The sequence below is a fragment of the Podarcis cretensis genome (assembly GCF_951804945.1).
Source record: "Podarcis cretensis genome assembly, chromosome: 2".
Lineage (NCBI taxonomy): Eukaryota > Metazoa > Chordata > Lepidosauria > Squamata > Lacertidae > Podarcis > Podarcis cretensis.
The window spans coordinates 6,223,949-6,238,419 of NC_137171.1; the positions used below are offsets into that span (position 1 = coordinate 6,223,949).

General features: G+C 47.9%; 1 protein-coding gene across 7 annotated transcripts in view; it reads left to right on the forward strand.

Moving 5' to 3' along the window:
* FMNL3 (formin like 3) overlaps positions 1 to 14,073 on the forward strand; it is a 103,316-nt gene extending 89,243 nt beyond the window's left edge. For 2 of the 7 annotated variants that reach the window (XM_079966666.1, XM_079966671.1), the window contains 3 exons: positions 639 to 728; positions 1,594 to 1,717; positions 7,308 to 14,073. In XM_079966666.1, coding sequence (XP_079822792.1) covers positions 639 to 728; positions 1,594 to 1,717; positions 7,308 to 7,444 — 351 coding nt within the window. In that variant the 3' untranslated portion in view covers positions 7,445 to 14,073. Of the gene's footprint in view, positions 1 to 638; positions 729 to 1,593; positions 1,718 to 3,215; positions 3,331 to 6,783; positions 6,835 to 7,307 lie in introns of all 7 variants that reach the window. The other 5 variants (XR_013836082.1, XM_079966669.1, XM_079966670.1 and 2 more) reach the window with 5 other exon arrangements.
* The last annotated feature ends 398 nt before the right edge of the window (positions 14,074 to 14,471 follow it).

Here is a 14,471-nt window from a genome sequence, read left to right on the forward strand (position 1 = left end):
GCGCTGTGGTCTAAACCACTGAGCCTTGGGCTTGCTGATCAAAAGGTTGGCGGTTCGAATCCCCATGATGGGGTGAGCTCCCATTGCTCAGTCCCAGATCCTGCCAACCTAGCAGTTCAAAAGCACACCAAAAAGTGCAAGTAGATTAATAGGTACCACTCCAGTGGGAAGGTAAACGGCATTTCCATGCGCTGCTCTGGTGTCAGTGTTCTGTTGCACCAGAAGCAGCTTAGTCATGCTGGCCACATGACCCAGAAAAACTGTCTGTAGACAAATGCCAGCTCCCTCGGCCTGTAAAGCGAGATGAGCACCGCAACCCCCGAGTCGTTCGCAACTGGACTTAACTGTTAGGGGTCCCTTTACCTTTAATTGTGTCTTGCCAAATGGAAGATATATTGGACTAGATGGGCCCATTTAATTATTTGTGGAATTGATATTGACTCGAATGGTGGCATCCAGCTCAGCACAGATCCAAGTGATTGTGCCCGCAAAGTGCCGGGCAAATCTCTCCCAGCAGGCTGTTGGCCAACGGCCTGACTCAGTGGAACTCCATCTCCATATATCCCCAGCTAGGTGCTGCCTGGCTACTGGTTGGACTGTCTTCTAACTTTTCTCCCTGCTTCCATCTTCTCTTCCAGGATGCAGAGCAAGACAACGAGATGCGTAAGAAGCAGGAACAGGCCCAAAGAGAGCAGGCGCTGGCCCAAGAAGCCAAGAGGCTGGAGAAGGTAGGGGGTGATGGTGCAGGGAGCCAGGAGACCAGAAGGGATGCGTTCTGGAAAGGGAGGGAGGGCGGGTCAAAGGAAGCCCCTCCTGCCGTTTGCATGGTGGGGACGGACATACTGTTATTAGCTTCTTGTCAACTTGTGTGTGATCCCTTTCAGTCCTTCATATCTCCTGCTGCTCCAAAGGCAGATTTGTAGAAGAGCAGCTCTTATTGATGCAGTTCTACCCCCCCCCAGGTTATGTCCCAAGAGAGAATGGGAATGGCACCTGGCACAGTGTTCAGGTAGGGCCAGAAACCGCCCCCCAGAAAGCTGCTGTTGCCAGTCAGTGTAAGTAATACTGAGTGAGATGGAACAACGACCTGACTTGGCGAAAGGCGACTTCCCAAGTTCTGATTCGGTGCTTTGTCGATAAATATGAATAGCACTGGCTAGTGCAGTTCACACGGCGTTACCGAGAAGGACTCTCCTTCTGGGCTTTGTGACAGGGAAGCCAGCTGCTCATTAAATTGGTGCTCACTTTCCCGTAGTGTGATACTGGGAGAGAAACCGTGAGGAACATTTTCTTTTTTCAGCTGGCCCGCTCTCCTGTGTGCCATTCTGCTCACAGCACAGAGCCTCGGCCTGCTGGGTCCAGTGGCAGATGGAAGCCTTTCCTTGCTAGTGAAACGTCTCACGAGAAAGTCCACGCATGGCCCTTGCTGTGTCTCTGGGCCCCGTTTAATCCATGAAAGAGAGAGAGGCACACGCACACACACACACATTTTCAAAGTGGCTGCACCTGTCAGTCAGGTAGGAGCGTCAGTGGGACATGGTGTGGTGGCTGAGCTGGGGCTGTTTTTCCTTCTAATTCCTGACCTGCCCGCAGTTGCCTTTGCAGCGCAACAAGTGGCAGCAGCAAGAGTTGATTGCGGAGCTGAGGCGGCGCCAGGCCAAGGACCACCGGCCTGTTTATGAAGGCAAAGATGGGACCATTGAGGATATTATCACTGGTAAGCAACCCGCCCGGAACGTCCACTTCCTTTGCTGTGCTCATTTTTCCCCCCACCAGTGACTGTTGTGGCTTTGCGTGGGCAAAGAAAAGAAGGCGTTTTAGGCACTGCTTGTGCCCTCAGAGTGAAGGGCCTCACCCTGCACTGTATCTCTGGCCCTCTATAATGCTCCCCTCTCGCCCCTCCTCCTTTTTATTTACGTATACCGTGATGTATTTGTGAACGGAAGTCTCCTGAGGGAACAATGTTTTATTTCTTTCCCAAATGCTCTTCCTTTTCCAGCCCATCCCCTCCAACAATAAATCAAAATGGGGCCTATATGGTGGGTTCTTAAGGGCCTGTCCAGCCTAATATCTGTGAAGCACACACACACACACACGACACCACCGTCTTATTTTTGCCCCCATAAGGACTTGAAACTATTTTCTTTTTAAAAAACCATGAGAAAGTGTGTGTGTTCAGGTGTGGAAACCACTTTCTGCACTCAGTTCCACATTCTGTGCCTATTTGGCATGTCTGTGGACCTGCTCCACAAGACAAAATATATCCCGGCTCATAAATCAGGCCCCAGTTGCGAACAGCCTTCCTCAGGCTTAGGTGAGGAGTGACATTTGCCTGCTTCTGTGCTGATATTCCCTTGTTGTGGTATTTGCTTGGCTCTGTGAGGGTCTTCCCTGCCACCTGTGGTATAACACTTTTGTACCACCATTCCACTAATGACTTGAGGTGCTCAGTGATGAGCAGCAGAGATGGCTGACGTTTACAGCCTCAGGTGACACTCCTGGGCAGAAGCACATCGTGCTGCACTTGGCCCCCAAACCAGCCGGGCCTAGCATATACCTCCTAGGAAGCACTGTGTTGAAAATGGGCATGGCTGGGTCATTGCGTGAGGCGGGGAAACTCCTCAGGGCGGCTTTTGCCCACCTGGTGCCCTCCAGTTGCTTTGGATCAGACCAAATCAGCCAGAGGGCACCAGGTTGGTTAAGGCTAGAGTAGGGTGACCAGCTGCAAAGGAGGCCAAGGTTCTTGTACCCTGAGCAGCTGTGCAGGTGAGGGAATTTTTGGCAGGGACAGCTTTCCCCACATACCAAAGCCGGAATTCCCTTGCCTGTGCACCCATTTAAAGCTACAGGAGCCATGCCCTCCTTGCCATATGGTCACTCTGTGGCTTTGCAGGCTGGACTGTCCGTAGGCCATCTCCAATGTAGCCTCCTGAGAGGCATTAATAATAACACCGGTGTTAACCGTTCTTGTAAAACAAACCATTTTGCCTTCCAGTGGCTTTATTTCAAATGTGTATGACAGAATTCTGGCCCTGGGCTTCTTTCCCTGAGATAGTCCCCTCCTTGATGCACTAGCCGTATATGCGCCCCCCCCCCCCCCGCCTAAGACATCCCGAGTATAGCTGCATCCACGTTCTGTGAAATAAGCCGCCCACCGTGTTTCTCGCTGTCTGACGTATCTTGTATGTCTTTGTCCGTTCCCCTCCCACCCGCAGTGTTGAAGAGCGTCCCCTTCACTGCCCGCACAGCGAAGCGGGGGTCTCGCTTTTTCTGCGAGCCATCCCACCATGACGAGCCTAACTGTTAGCTCCGCCCTCTCCCTCGCCAAAGGTACCCGTGGATCGTCTCTTCCTCTTCTGCATGCAGCTGCTCCCTCCACAGAGCCCAGGCTTCCCTCCTGCATGCCTTGCTGTCTCCTCCCAACCTCTTCTCAGAGGCCACACTCGGCAGAGAATCGCCATCACTATACAGCAGCCTAACTTCCAACCTGGTGCTTTCCAGGTATTTTTTTGACAACAACTCCCATCAGCTCCAGCCAACATGGGGCTGATGGGAATTGTAGTCCGAAAGCCAGGTCACGGAAATTTCGTTATGGAGGCTTATAGAGAGAGTTGCTTTGTCGACTCAGCGGTGCTGCTCAGGAATCATGACAGTACAGTGGTACCTCAGGTTAAGTACTTAATTCGTTCTGGAGGTCTGTTCTTAACCTGAAACACCACTTTAGCTAATGGGGCCTCCCGCTGCCTCCGCGCCGCCGGAGCCTGATTTTTGTTCTCATCCTGAAGCAAAGTTATTATACTGAAGCACTATTTCTGGGTTAGCAGAGTCTTTAACCTGAAGCGTATGTAACCTGAAGCATATGTAACCTGAGGTACCACTGTAGTTGATGCCTGTGTGAGCTTCTCTTTCCAGGCTGCCTCCAAGGTGACCTGATGCACAAGACGAGGCTCCGGTACATTTCAATTAGTTGTGTAAAGAGAGAGAGAGAAAATTTCCCCTCACTTCCACACGACAAGCTGCACCTGCCAGAATTCTCCTTTGGACAGAATTGCACACTGCCTTCCATCCTTATACATTTCCAGGGTTCTCTCTGCTAACACGAAGGATAGAAACTTGCTGGTTGATTTAAAGGACCAGAAATTAAGTATTTTAAAAGAAAAGTGACCCCCCTCAAAAACAAAAGCCCCTTCACTGCATCTTCCTTTTCACTGTTGAGAATCCCTGCATGGACCCAGAGGCATCATCTTGTACCCACAATTCTGTTGTCTATACCTTGCATGGTTGGCATGATGAGGTTGTTACAGACCCCCTGTCTTGATTCGCATGCATCCAGTCTGTTTATCAGATCATCTTATCACACTAATGCAGTAGAGTAGCTTTACTAAATCCTCTCTTGATTGAAGAATGGAGGTGGGTGGGTGGGTGGGTGGGTGGGTGGGGGTTGCTGCCTGAATTATTGTTAGGGCTGAAAACAGCACCATCTAACTGCAGTCAACATAGTGTGGTCGATTACAACCTAGGGGCAGTTTCCACAAGCAGCAAACTCTCATGCTATGTCTTCCTTTAGGGACTGTACCACTTAAGGTAAAGGTAAAGGTACCCCTGCCCGTACGGGCCAGTCTTGACAGACTCTGGGGTTGTGCGCCCATCTCACTTAAGAGGCCAGGGGCCAGCGCTGTCCGGAGACACTTCCGGGTCACGTGGCCAGCGTGACATCGCTGCTCTGGCGAGCCAGAGCCGCACACGGAAACGCCGTTTACCTTCCCGCTGGTAAGCGGTCCCTATTTATCTACTTGCACCCGGAGGTGCTTTCGAACTGCTAGGTTGGCAGGCGCTGGGACCGAGCAGCGGGAGCGCACCCCGCCGCAGGGATTCGAACCGCCGACCTTTCGATCGGCAAGCCCTAGGCGCTGAGGCTTTAACCCACAGCGCCACCTGCACCACTTAAGCGTGCCTTAATGTAGAGATCTGTATTTTGCAAGGGCACGTTCAAATATGCCTCCTGCACCCACCCAATACATCTGAAAGAGACTGTTTAAAAAACCATGGAGTGAGATCAAGACTGCAAGCCTATGTATTTTTACTGAAAAACAAGTCCCGTTGAGTTCCATGGGGGTTTTTCCTGGAAAAGTAGCTGTATAGTTACAGCCAAAATGTATATTTTGGAGGAAGGGGAGCTGCAAATAGAATAATTAACAGTTTCATTTGTTCAAAATATGATCTGTATGGTAATTTATCCTCCCACTCTACCCAAAACAGGCTATATTTTGGCCAAGCTTGTTTTTTTAATTCATGCAGATTTTCATCTCCGGACTTCTTTCTGTTTCCATAAGAGCTGAATATGCAAACTGGGCGCAATACAGAGGCATACCCAAATCTTGCTGAATTAAATGGGAATTAAGTGCACACTGAAGTCTCCCGGAAGTTCAGCTAGCTAGTGGCAAAGAAAGGTCCTCAGCCCTTAGAAAGCCACTGCCAGGCAGAGTGGACAAAACCAGTGGCTGGGGAGGAACTATAAGTGGGAAGAGAGCAGCAGTTGTGCTCAGGTCCTGCTTTGTGGGCCTCTCAAGAAGCATCTTGTTGGCCACTGTGAGAACAGAATAAGGGACAAGTTGGACCATTGGCCTGATCCAGCAAGCCTCATCATGTGTTCTTACTGGGTTGCTGGGCCAATAGTATAAGGCAGCTTCCTATATTTTTGTGTTCCTATAGATGCTTGCATGTATTTAGCACCATTAGTAATGATAGTAGTAGCTGTTGTCGCCGCCACCATTTTACTCATAAAAATGACTGGAAGTGATGTACAAACAGATGTAGTAAATGCCAACTGTCAAACTCCTGCTTCAAATGTCACGCCAGCCATGAATTTGTTAGGCAACCTTAAGGCCACTATTTCTCAACTTCAGCCCCTCCCTGCAATATGGGGGTAGATAATGCTGACCTACCTTACAGTTATTGTAAGGATGGCTGACATAATGGCCACAGACCAATACAAAATTAAGTACAGGTAAGGCCAATGGGCTTCATCACATTTAAGTCTGCGGCTGGATTGTCCGTGAAGGACTTTTGGTGCTCTGATAAATGCCAGGTCTGATTATTTAGGCATGCCTTAGCTTTCTCTGGATTGCACTCAGTGTGTCTGGACGGGTTTAAGCCCAAGACTTTCAAGGCAGGGGCGAAAAACCTGTGGCTGCCACCCTGGTGTCATTGGAATCCCAGTTCCCACCAGCCTCCGCCAGCCTGACCAATGGTCAGGGAATGATGGATCTGTAGCCCGGCCACATATAGACGGCCACAGGTTCCTCACCCCTGACTTAAGAACATGTCCACGCACTGACGGCCTACAGTGCCAGCTTGGTGCAGTAGCAAACAGTGGGGAGCACAGGCAGTGTCCTTGGGGTGCCCCCATGGAGAAGGCAGCACTGATCTGATCCCCCAGTGGTTTCCCAAGAGCACAGTGAAGTCCCAGCGCATGTGGACTGTGAGGGAATCAGTTGCACTGTTTCGACTGCAACTCAGGCAATCCCCATCATTAGCAATGTGCAGATAGAGCTGGGAGCCACAGAGGCTGGGCACCAGAGAGTTTGGTTTAAAGATTTAGCAGCTCCATCCCCAACCCCACCATGCCATCCCTGGCAATTGGATGAGCTGGTGCTTTTCCAGACCTCGTGGCTCCTTACAAGGCTTGGCGAGGGCAGAATCCAGCCCCCAGGGAAGAAGAGCTTTCCCTCCCACCCACCGCTTCCCAATTTGGCCTAATTTTTGTTTTTATCCCTTCCATAGCAGCAAGAACCATCTGCCTCTAGTCCCCTCTCAATTCATCCGTGGCATAGGGTAAGAAACAACAGCTTTCTGGATGCCCAGAGCCTTTTATCCTCTGCTTTGCTGCTTCTGCCTAAGTAGGAGACACCAAAACGAAAAGTTTGCCCTTGGGACAGAGAACTGGCCATCACAGTTGCCCATCATCCTCAGCTGCCTTCAGTCTTGCTCCATAGCCCCCACTGGCGGGAAGAGGGGGTAGCCCTTTTATTTCTCTAGCCTGCCACGCAACCCATTGTTTGATACTCAGGCAAAGAAGCGTCTCGTATGCTCTTGCCTGAAAAGGGGGAATGTGGAGAGGGGTGACCTGGGTGGGTGGTTATATGCCCCCAAGGGGCAAGAACTCTTGCCGCCTGCCTTTCACCCCACTCCACTTGGTACATGAACTGCCTCACAGTCTTTAATGTCCCCCGACAGCAACCGCTTATGCATTGTTTCTCCAGCAATTCTTTACTCCTGTCCTGACTGGCTGTTCCTTTCTCCCACAGAGCTCTGCATACGCTGCCTTTCCAATGGGCTAATGCTGCATTCCCAACAGCCCAGGCCTAGTTCTCCTTTTGCCAAAGAAAGAAAAAACTTCCATCCTTTCAAACATTTTAAGCTGAAGAACAAAAGGGACATTTAGGAAGTGCCTTACTGCGACAGTATTATTGTTATTCTCTTATTATTTAAGGTGTATTTTTTAATCTGTACATATATGACCTTTCCCGTCAGCCCTTGCTCCTCCTGTCCCCTCACTGAGCCAGCTCTGAAGGACAAGGCTGTTTCGGTTGTTTAGAAGTGCCTTTGGCCAGCAGCCCTTGGAGCATCCGGACCAAAATTGCACTTTGACTGGATTGAGACAGAGGACATCATCATGGCTGGAGTCACAATGTAATGCGGGAGTGTGGGGTGTGTTTTTTTTGGGGGGGGGAGGAAGAGTATTTCCATTAGTAGACCTTTGTGTATGGCGCTAGTTTTGTGAACCAGCAACATTTTTCTGGAGCAGCCTTCAGCAATACTGTGGTCTTCTTGGAGCAGCAGTCTATTGAGCTGGCATTGAAGAGCTTAAAAGCTCGGCGCCAATGGCCTTTCGAAAAACCACTGGAATCCTTCAAAAGGGGGAACCTTCAGACCAAAAGTCTCATGTCTCAACTGCACGAAGTGACCCTGGTGTTTGCACAGCAGAGAAACGACGGTGATGAGCCAACCATTGATTATCAAAAGAAAGATCTTAGGTAGGTTACAGGCAACTTTTGATGCTGCCCATTGTTGTTGTTGTTTAGTCGTTTAGTCGTGTCCGACTCTTCGTGACCCCATGGACCAGAGCACGCCAGGCACTCCTGTCTTCCACTGCCTCCCGCAGTTTGGTCAGACTCATGTTTGTAGTTCGAGAACACTGTCCAACCATCTTGTCCTCTGTCGTCCCCTTCTCCTTGTGCCCTCCATCTTTCCCAACATCAGGGTCTTTTCCAGGGAGTCTTCTCTTCTCATGAGGTGGCCAAAGTATTGGAGCCTCAGCTTCAGGATCTGTCCTTCCAGTGAGCACTCAGGGCTGATTTCCTTAAGAATGGATACGTTTGATCTTCTTGTAGTCCATGGGACTCTCAAGAGTCTCCTCCAGCACCATAATTCAAAAGCATCAATTCTTCGGTGATCAGCTCTCACTTCCATACATGATGCTGCCCAGTTTTTATTTTTTTTAGTTTTCTTTTAATTTTTTTAGTTTTCTTATTCTCATTATTTTCCAGGGGACCAAATTATGCTTCCAGTTCATGTATGGTGTTTTAGATACAGCTCTCTTCTCATTTACTGGACCAAATGCCTTAATTCTCACCAGGTCAAATGTAGCTCACCTGCTATGTCCTCTTGAACCCCTCAGAACAAGCACCAGTGGTTATGTATGAATGTTGCATCTTTCAGAACCAGCTAGGGACGGGTGGATCCATCTTATTTCCCAATTGTGTCAATTTTGTATGTGTTCGTTGATAAGTCTGTTCCTGCATTAATGTGCAGTATTTTTTTTTAATGTACCAAAATCCGTTCTTAAATAAGTATTTTATCTCAGTGTATGCATTTCTAAATGCATGTCATCCTAAAATATGCCTTTTTGACGCATTCTGGTACATTGTTTGACCTGAGAATTTTTATTGCAAAATCCAGAGGACAATTATGTTCTGAATTGTGTGTTTGTCCAGGGTGGCTGCATGAGAACTCTCTTCCATCCCTAAGGCCAGCCCCCAATACATTTGTATACCTGCAGTAAAAACACTAAATTGTAGCCTGGGAATCATCCTCAAGAAGTTAAATGCTGCAGGTAACAAAGATAGCAAGTGAGATATTAGCATGCAGGAGGGAGCCATTTTGTTACTGTCAAAATGGCGCCCCTCTCTACTTCCCACTAAGTAACATGGAACAGAACCCATTGAAATAAATGGAATGAGCTCATTAATATCAGTGAGACTTTCAGCAAATAACTTTCCAGTCGATGTTACCTCATGAGGGTGCCAGGAATCAGCCGCCTCTGGTACCTGACTCATCATGCTAAATGGTAGACCACTTTTGGCCCTTGCACTATGATGGCCAGTTGCTGCCTTCGTATCTGAACCTCGGCCTCAGTTTCCAGGCCATGATGTTTCTTAAGACAATCGGAAAAAGAGGACCCACTTTATCTCCTCTTAACCTGCTTTAATGCTTCCCCCCTGACCAAAGATGTTAGTCCAGAAGTAATTAGAGCTGCAGATAGCATTAGGATAAAGCCATTTGACAATGAAAGCAGGATTGCTTCTTCAATTGTTTTTAATTCAGGGAATCAACTTTACTCCCTTGGGGGTTTAGCCACTTTCTGGAACCAGGAAGCAATTAGCTTTATGTGAAAGAGGTTTACATAGATCTTAATACACCAAAGAGATCTTTAGATAGGGCTGGCTCCAACAGAGCTTACGAATATGAAGTTGTCCTTTTTCCTGTATTTGAATATTCATCCACATTTCTTTCCAAGGCCGACCCAGGTGAGTCCTGTTGATCTTTTGACCCCAGGCTCCAAAGCATGGCCAACTACTCACAAGAGCATTTGCACAGCAGAATGCTCCTATGTGACTTCGGCCCCATAAGTCTGTGGAGAGGTAATTGGGATTTCAGAACACGTGCCAAGGCCCTGTGGCATCCTAGTTATCTAGACAATGGAAGGAATCAACCACTTGATCAGGAAGGACTTCAGCAAATCCTTCTGCTTGGGCACACCTGCAAAAAGCAGTGATGCTTGGCATTCTAGAGCGTTAGTCACGGCAGAAGCATCTCCCTGCATTAACCGCCTGTATATAAACCGTGCCAAAGACTCTCAGGGTGACTCTTGCAGGGAACCCAGTGCTTATGGCTGAGCTACTGCATCCCCAGAAAAAATGGCTCTGTGGTTTAGGCCTAGCACCCCTGCTAGGTTCGCACCTGTGGATTTGAATCCTGTCCAAAGGCAACCCGAGGCCTGTATTTTAGATGAGATCCCTAGGAGCCTAAAGACTGCACTTCATAAGGTTCCAGGTTCAGGCCTCTCCCACTCTGCCTGAGACCTTAGAAAACCACTGCCAGTCAGAGCGAACATTACTAGGCTAGATGGACTGATGCAGTGTAAGCCAGCTTTATATGTTCATCCTGTGCATGGTTACTCAGATGTAAAGCCCATTGAAGTCAGTGGCGCTTACTCCTAGGTAAGGAAGCCTTAGAGCATGGCCCCATCACTTTGCTGGGGTGCAGCAGAGCAGAATGGGTTGTAAATTTTGGAGCTCTGTGGAACAGAAAATAATTCCGCCGAAATAACTGCCAGGTCCTAGACTGACTCATTTCTTTTTCTTTTTGGTCATTGTATGCTGGATATATTTTGCCTTTTCTTTCTGTCCTGTGAATATGAAGGTCTGACGTTAAGCTTCATGTAAACTATTTTTCGAATGTTTTTTAAAATATTCAGAGCAGTCTCCAAACCATTTGTGGGTGAGGTGAAGAAATCAGTGGCCGGGTTTGGGAACCCAGGTATTCCAAAGAACCCAACCCCCACCCCCACTGCAAAATCCAGGAGCCATTGCCACCTCAACATACTTTGCATATCAACTACCGTCTTCACTTCCCTCAAAAATACAGCTGCCTCTAACTTCCCAGTTTGTATAGGTTACCTGCAAGGAACCTTGCATCTTCCTCAACAGCTAGGTTCACTGAGAGGAAGGCCACTAGGCTGGGAATTATGTCCACTGAAATCAGTCACATTGCCGCTAAAGGCACAGGTAAATCTGCTGTGGGTCAGCCCAATGTCCAACATTCTGTTTCCAGTGGTGACCAGGCAGATACTCCCTGGAAGTCCTCTGTGTACATTTCACCTAAGCAAGAGTGGAGACTCCTTATTGGCCTTTAAATAGGTTTGCAATCAGCTACTCGGTTGGTTATTCCAAGTGACCAGATGGGGAAGCTGGGGGCAGTGGGGGGAGGTAGCTGAGGCCAGGAAATAGCAACAGAGATTCTTGTAGACTAGTAATTTTTCAGACTTTATTTGCAAGGCTGCCTTTAACCACTCTGTAATATGCATATGTGCGGAAACGAGAACAGTAAAATAACCCACAATTTCAATGCCTACTTAATAGGTTAAGTGGAAATTTGAATTCATGTTGGTGGTTATGGCGATAGAACTGTGGCATCGGTGTTATTTTTCGGAAAGCTCATATATCAGGAGGGTGGTCAAAGGAATCTGGTAAGGAAATAAGGCTTGTGCTCTTGGTCTGATGGCCCAGTTGCAGATAAAGACCTGGCAGCCCTACCTGCAACTGGAAGGCAGTGGAAGAGAAACAGCTTTGTGGGTGGGATGGGCAGATACAGGGCAGAATGTATTTAGAAGCAGTAAGTGAAACGTGGGACACAAGGAGCATAGGAAACGCTAATAGAGGCGCTGGGGATGTATGTTATGTACGTATGTGTGCAAGAGAGAAATTCTGACTGGTTCAATTTGATTTATATCCTGGTGGTGTATTAGGAAGGATTGGGATGTGAGTGATGCACTCAGTCACTTTGAGACACCCCCCCCCCAAAAAAAATTGCTTTTGTAGGATAAAGGATGAGTGTTCCTGCCCACACTAAGAGAATCCCTTATAGTTTTTCACATGTAGTGTGTATTTGGGGCTGCACTTTTAATCCCACTCTTGATGTCACATCTTCCTTCAACAACTGTGTTGCATGCAGTTGTGCCAAGAGAAAACCTGACACATGAGCTCCTACTTCTTTGTACCTCTGGGACACCTGCACAATCGGAGGCTCTTCCAGGCAAATCTATTTATTGGACGTTGATCCTGATTTCAAAAAGTTTATGAGGAGATAGATTGCTTATTGAGCATTCATTCTGATTTGTGTGGTTTTATGACATTGCATTAAGCAGTTGTTACCCCTCACCTTCCCTTGTTTCCCCATCACTTCCCTTGCCACAAAAAGTCAATTTTTAACAATGGAAGTGCCTTTGTTGTGCATGAGTGCAAAATCCACTTTAATTGCATGGTCTAAATTTTCTGGCATATTATTGAATTCCACCTGCAAAATAGTGACCGTCTGGAAGAGGCCCAGGTGCTTGATTACACAAGAGCTCTTAAACCTTGATGCTAGACGAGAGTGATCCATTTACACAGCCCATTGCCACAACAGTATGAACCCTAGCCTAAGTAACTACTTGGTTCTGGGTTCCTCTACTCTTAAGTGACCACTTTAAATCATGTTCCCAACTTGCTTACAGGAGGAGAGAGTTGGATCTTGTTCACACACGCAATCTGTTGATTGCTGCAACAGGAATTGCATGTTTGAGGCTGCAAGACTATATTCGCTTGCCTGCGAGTAAGTTCCATTGAATTCACTGGGGCCTACTTCTAAGTTGTCATGTGCAGGGTTACACTGTGCAAATGAGTTGTCACCAGATAAGCCAGAACATGTAATCCCAAATGGAGTAGCTGGTTTGCTCATTCAGCTGCCACACATCTCCTTGAGGAAGCAACATATATTGGCTGTGACAGTACATAGCAATTCCTTGCAGCAGTATTAAAATGCTGTTCCTTCCTCCAAGGAGTTCTGGGTGGCAAACAAATTTCTCCCCTCACCACACTCCCAATTTCATTCTCGCAACATCCTTGTGAAGTGGGTTAGGTGTGAGAGAGTGACAGGCCAAAGTGGAGACTTGAACCGAGGTCTCCCCAGACCTCCTTCCAGTTCTCTAAGCCACTACACCAGATTGGTCTCAGTACCTCTTTGAGTCCTAGAAGATGGGGAGAAACAGAGCAAACACTGGGCTCTAGTTTGGAGCTTCCTGGAAGCACCTGGCTGGCTTATTTTGGAAACAGAATGTGGGCCTTGCTTTGACACAGATACGTGAATCAGCTCCCTTAATACACCACCACCACCAGCAAGCTGACATATTTGTGTAATGATTCTTTTGCAGCAGATTTGAGGAAATCCAACTCTTGTGAATGTATATGGTTTTTTTCTGGCACAAGGTTGTTGCATTTAGGTTTCCTGCACTGTATACCCAAAGCCACACTGCCAACTCACACGACACATTTGCCTTTTCTAGCAAAGAAACAGAGCTCTCTCTGTCAGCAGCCGCCAACCTTTGGGGGCTCATGGGCACATTTGCAAACCGGAGAAAGTGCCGCAGGCCTCTCTCTTACACATACATACCCCAATGCTTCTTTCAAGCTGAACTTGGGGGAGGGGACCACATGGGCAAAAGGGAGGGCCTTTGTGGGCACATTTGCACCCACGGGCACCATGCTGGAAACCCCTGCTCTAAGTCTTAAAAAATAAAATAAAGGTGGGTGTGAAACTGCTTACAAGTACGCACAGGGAACACTATTTTAACACTAATTGGAAGTGGGGAAGCTGGGCTACAGACACAGTTGCTTCTGGAGCAAACACTATTTCCCCACCCACCCAATAAGCAAAAGGGACCAACCACCCCTTCAGAGGCCTTTGCCACAGCTAACAGGGCAAGCAAGGCTAAATCCAAGCAGGCAGGAATCTTCCTGGTGCTGCTTCTGGACAGTTTACAGCGTATCCACTCCATCGTAGTCCTTTTGTGTAGCTAGATGTAACTTTTTGTACATGTGAAATATTATTGACTGTATTGTAAGCCAGTGCCTCCTCCTCCTCCTCCTCCTCCTCCTCTCCCACCCCCACCCCCCTTTTGAACTGTACAGAATTTCTACTAATGGGAGAAGGCGGAGAAAATAAAACAAACAAACAAAAAGGCTATCCACCTGAGCTTTGTCTCTGAGGATCTGATTTATTCCCACCGCCATCGTGTTTGCTTTAAGACCTGTGCAGTTTCCTCACCTCCTCTCGGCCACACTTTGCTTTTAGCTCCTGGGACAGTGGGTGCCCATTTGACAAGAGATGGGGTGCAGAACCTTTTCCTTGCCCAAGGCTCACATTCCTATTCAGGACTCCCAGTGGTGTGCGTTGTCAGAGGCCAAAAGCTGGGCAAAACAACAGGTGCATCATTTCTCTTTGTATTGAACGCTGCGTTCTAGAAGAACCAGAGGTTTCTAAACATGCACACGGCCCAAATTAACCCCAGGCTTTGCTGAATTTAAAAACTCGTGGGTTTCTCTTTACTTCTGCTCTCTACCTACCCCAGGAACTTGTGTGCTTTGTTTTTA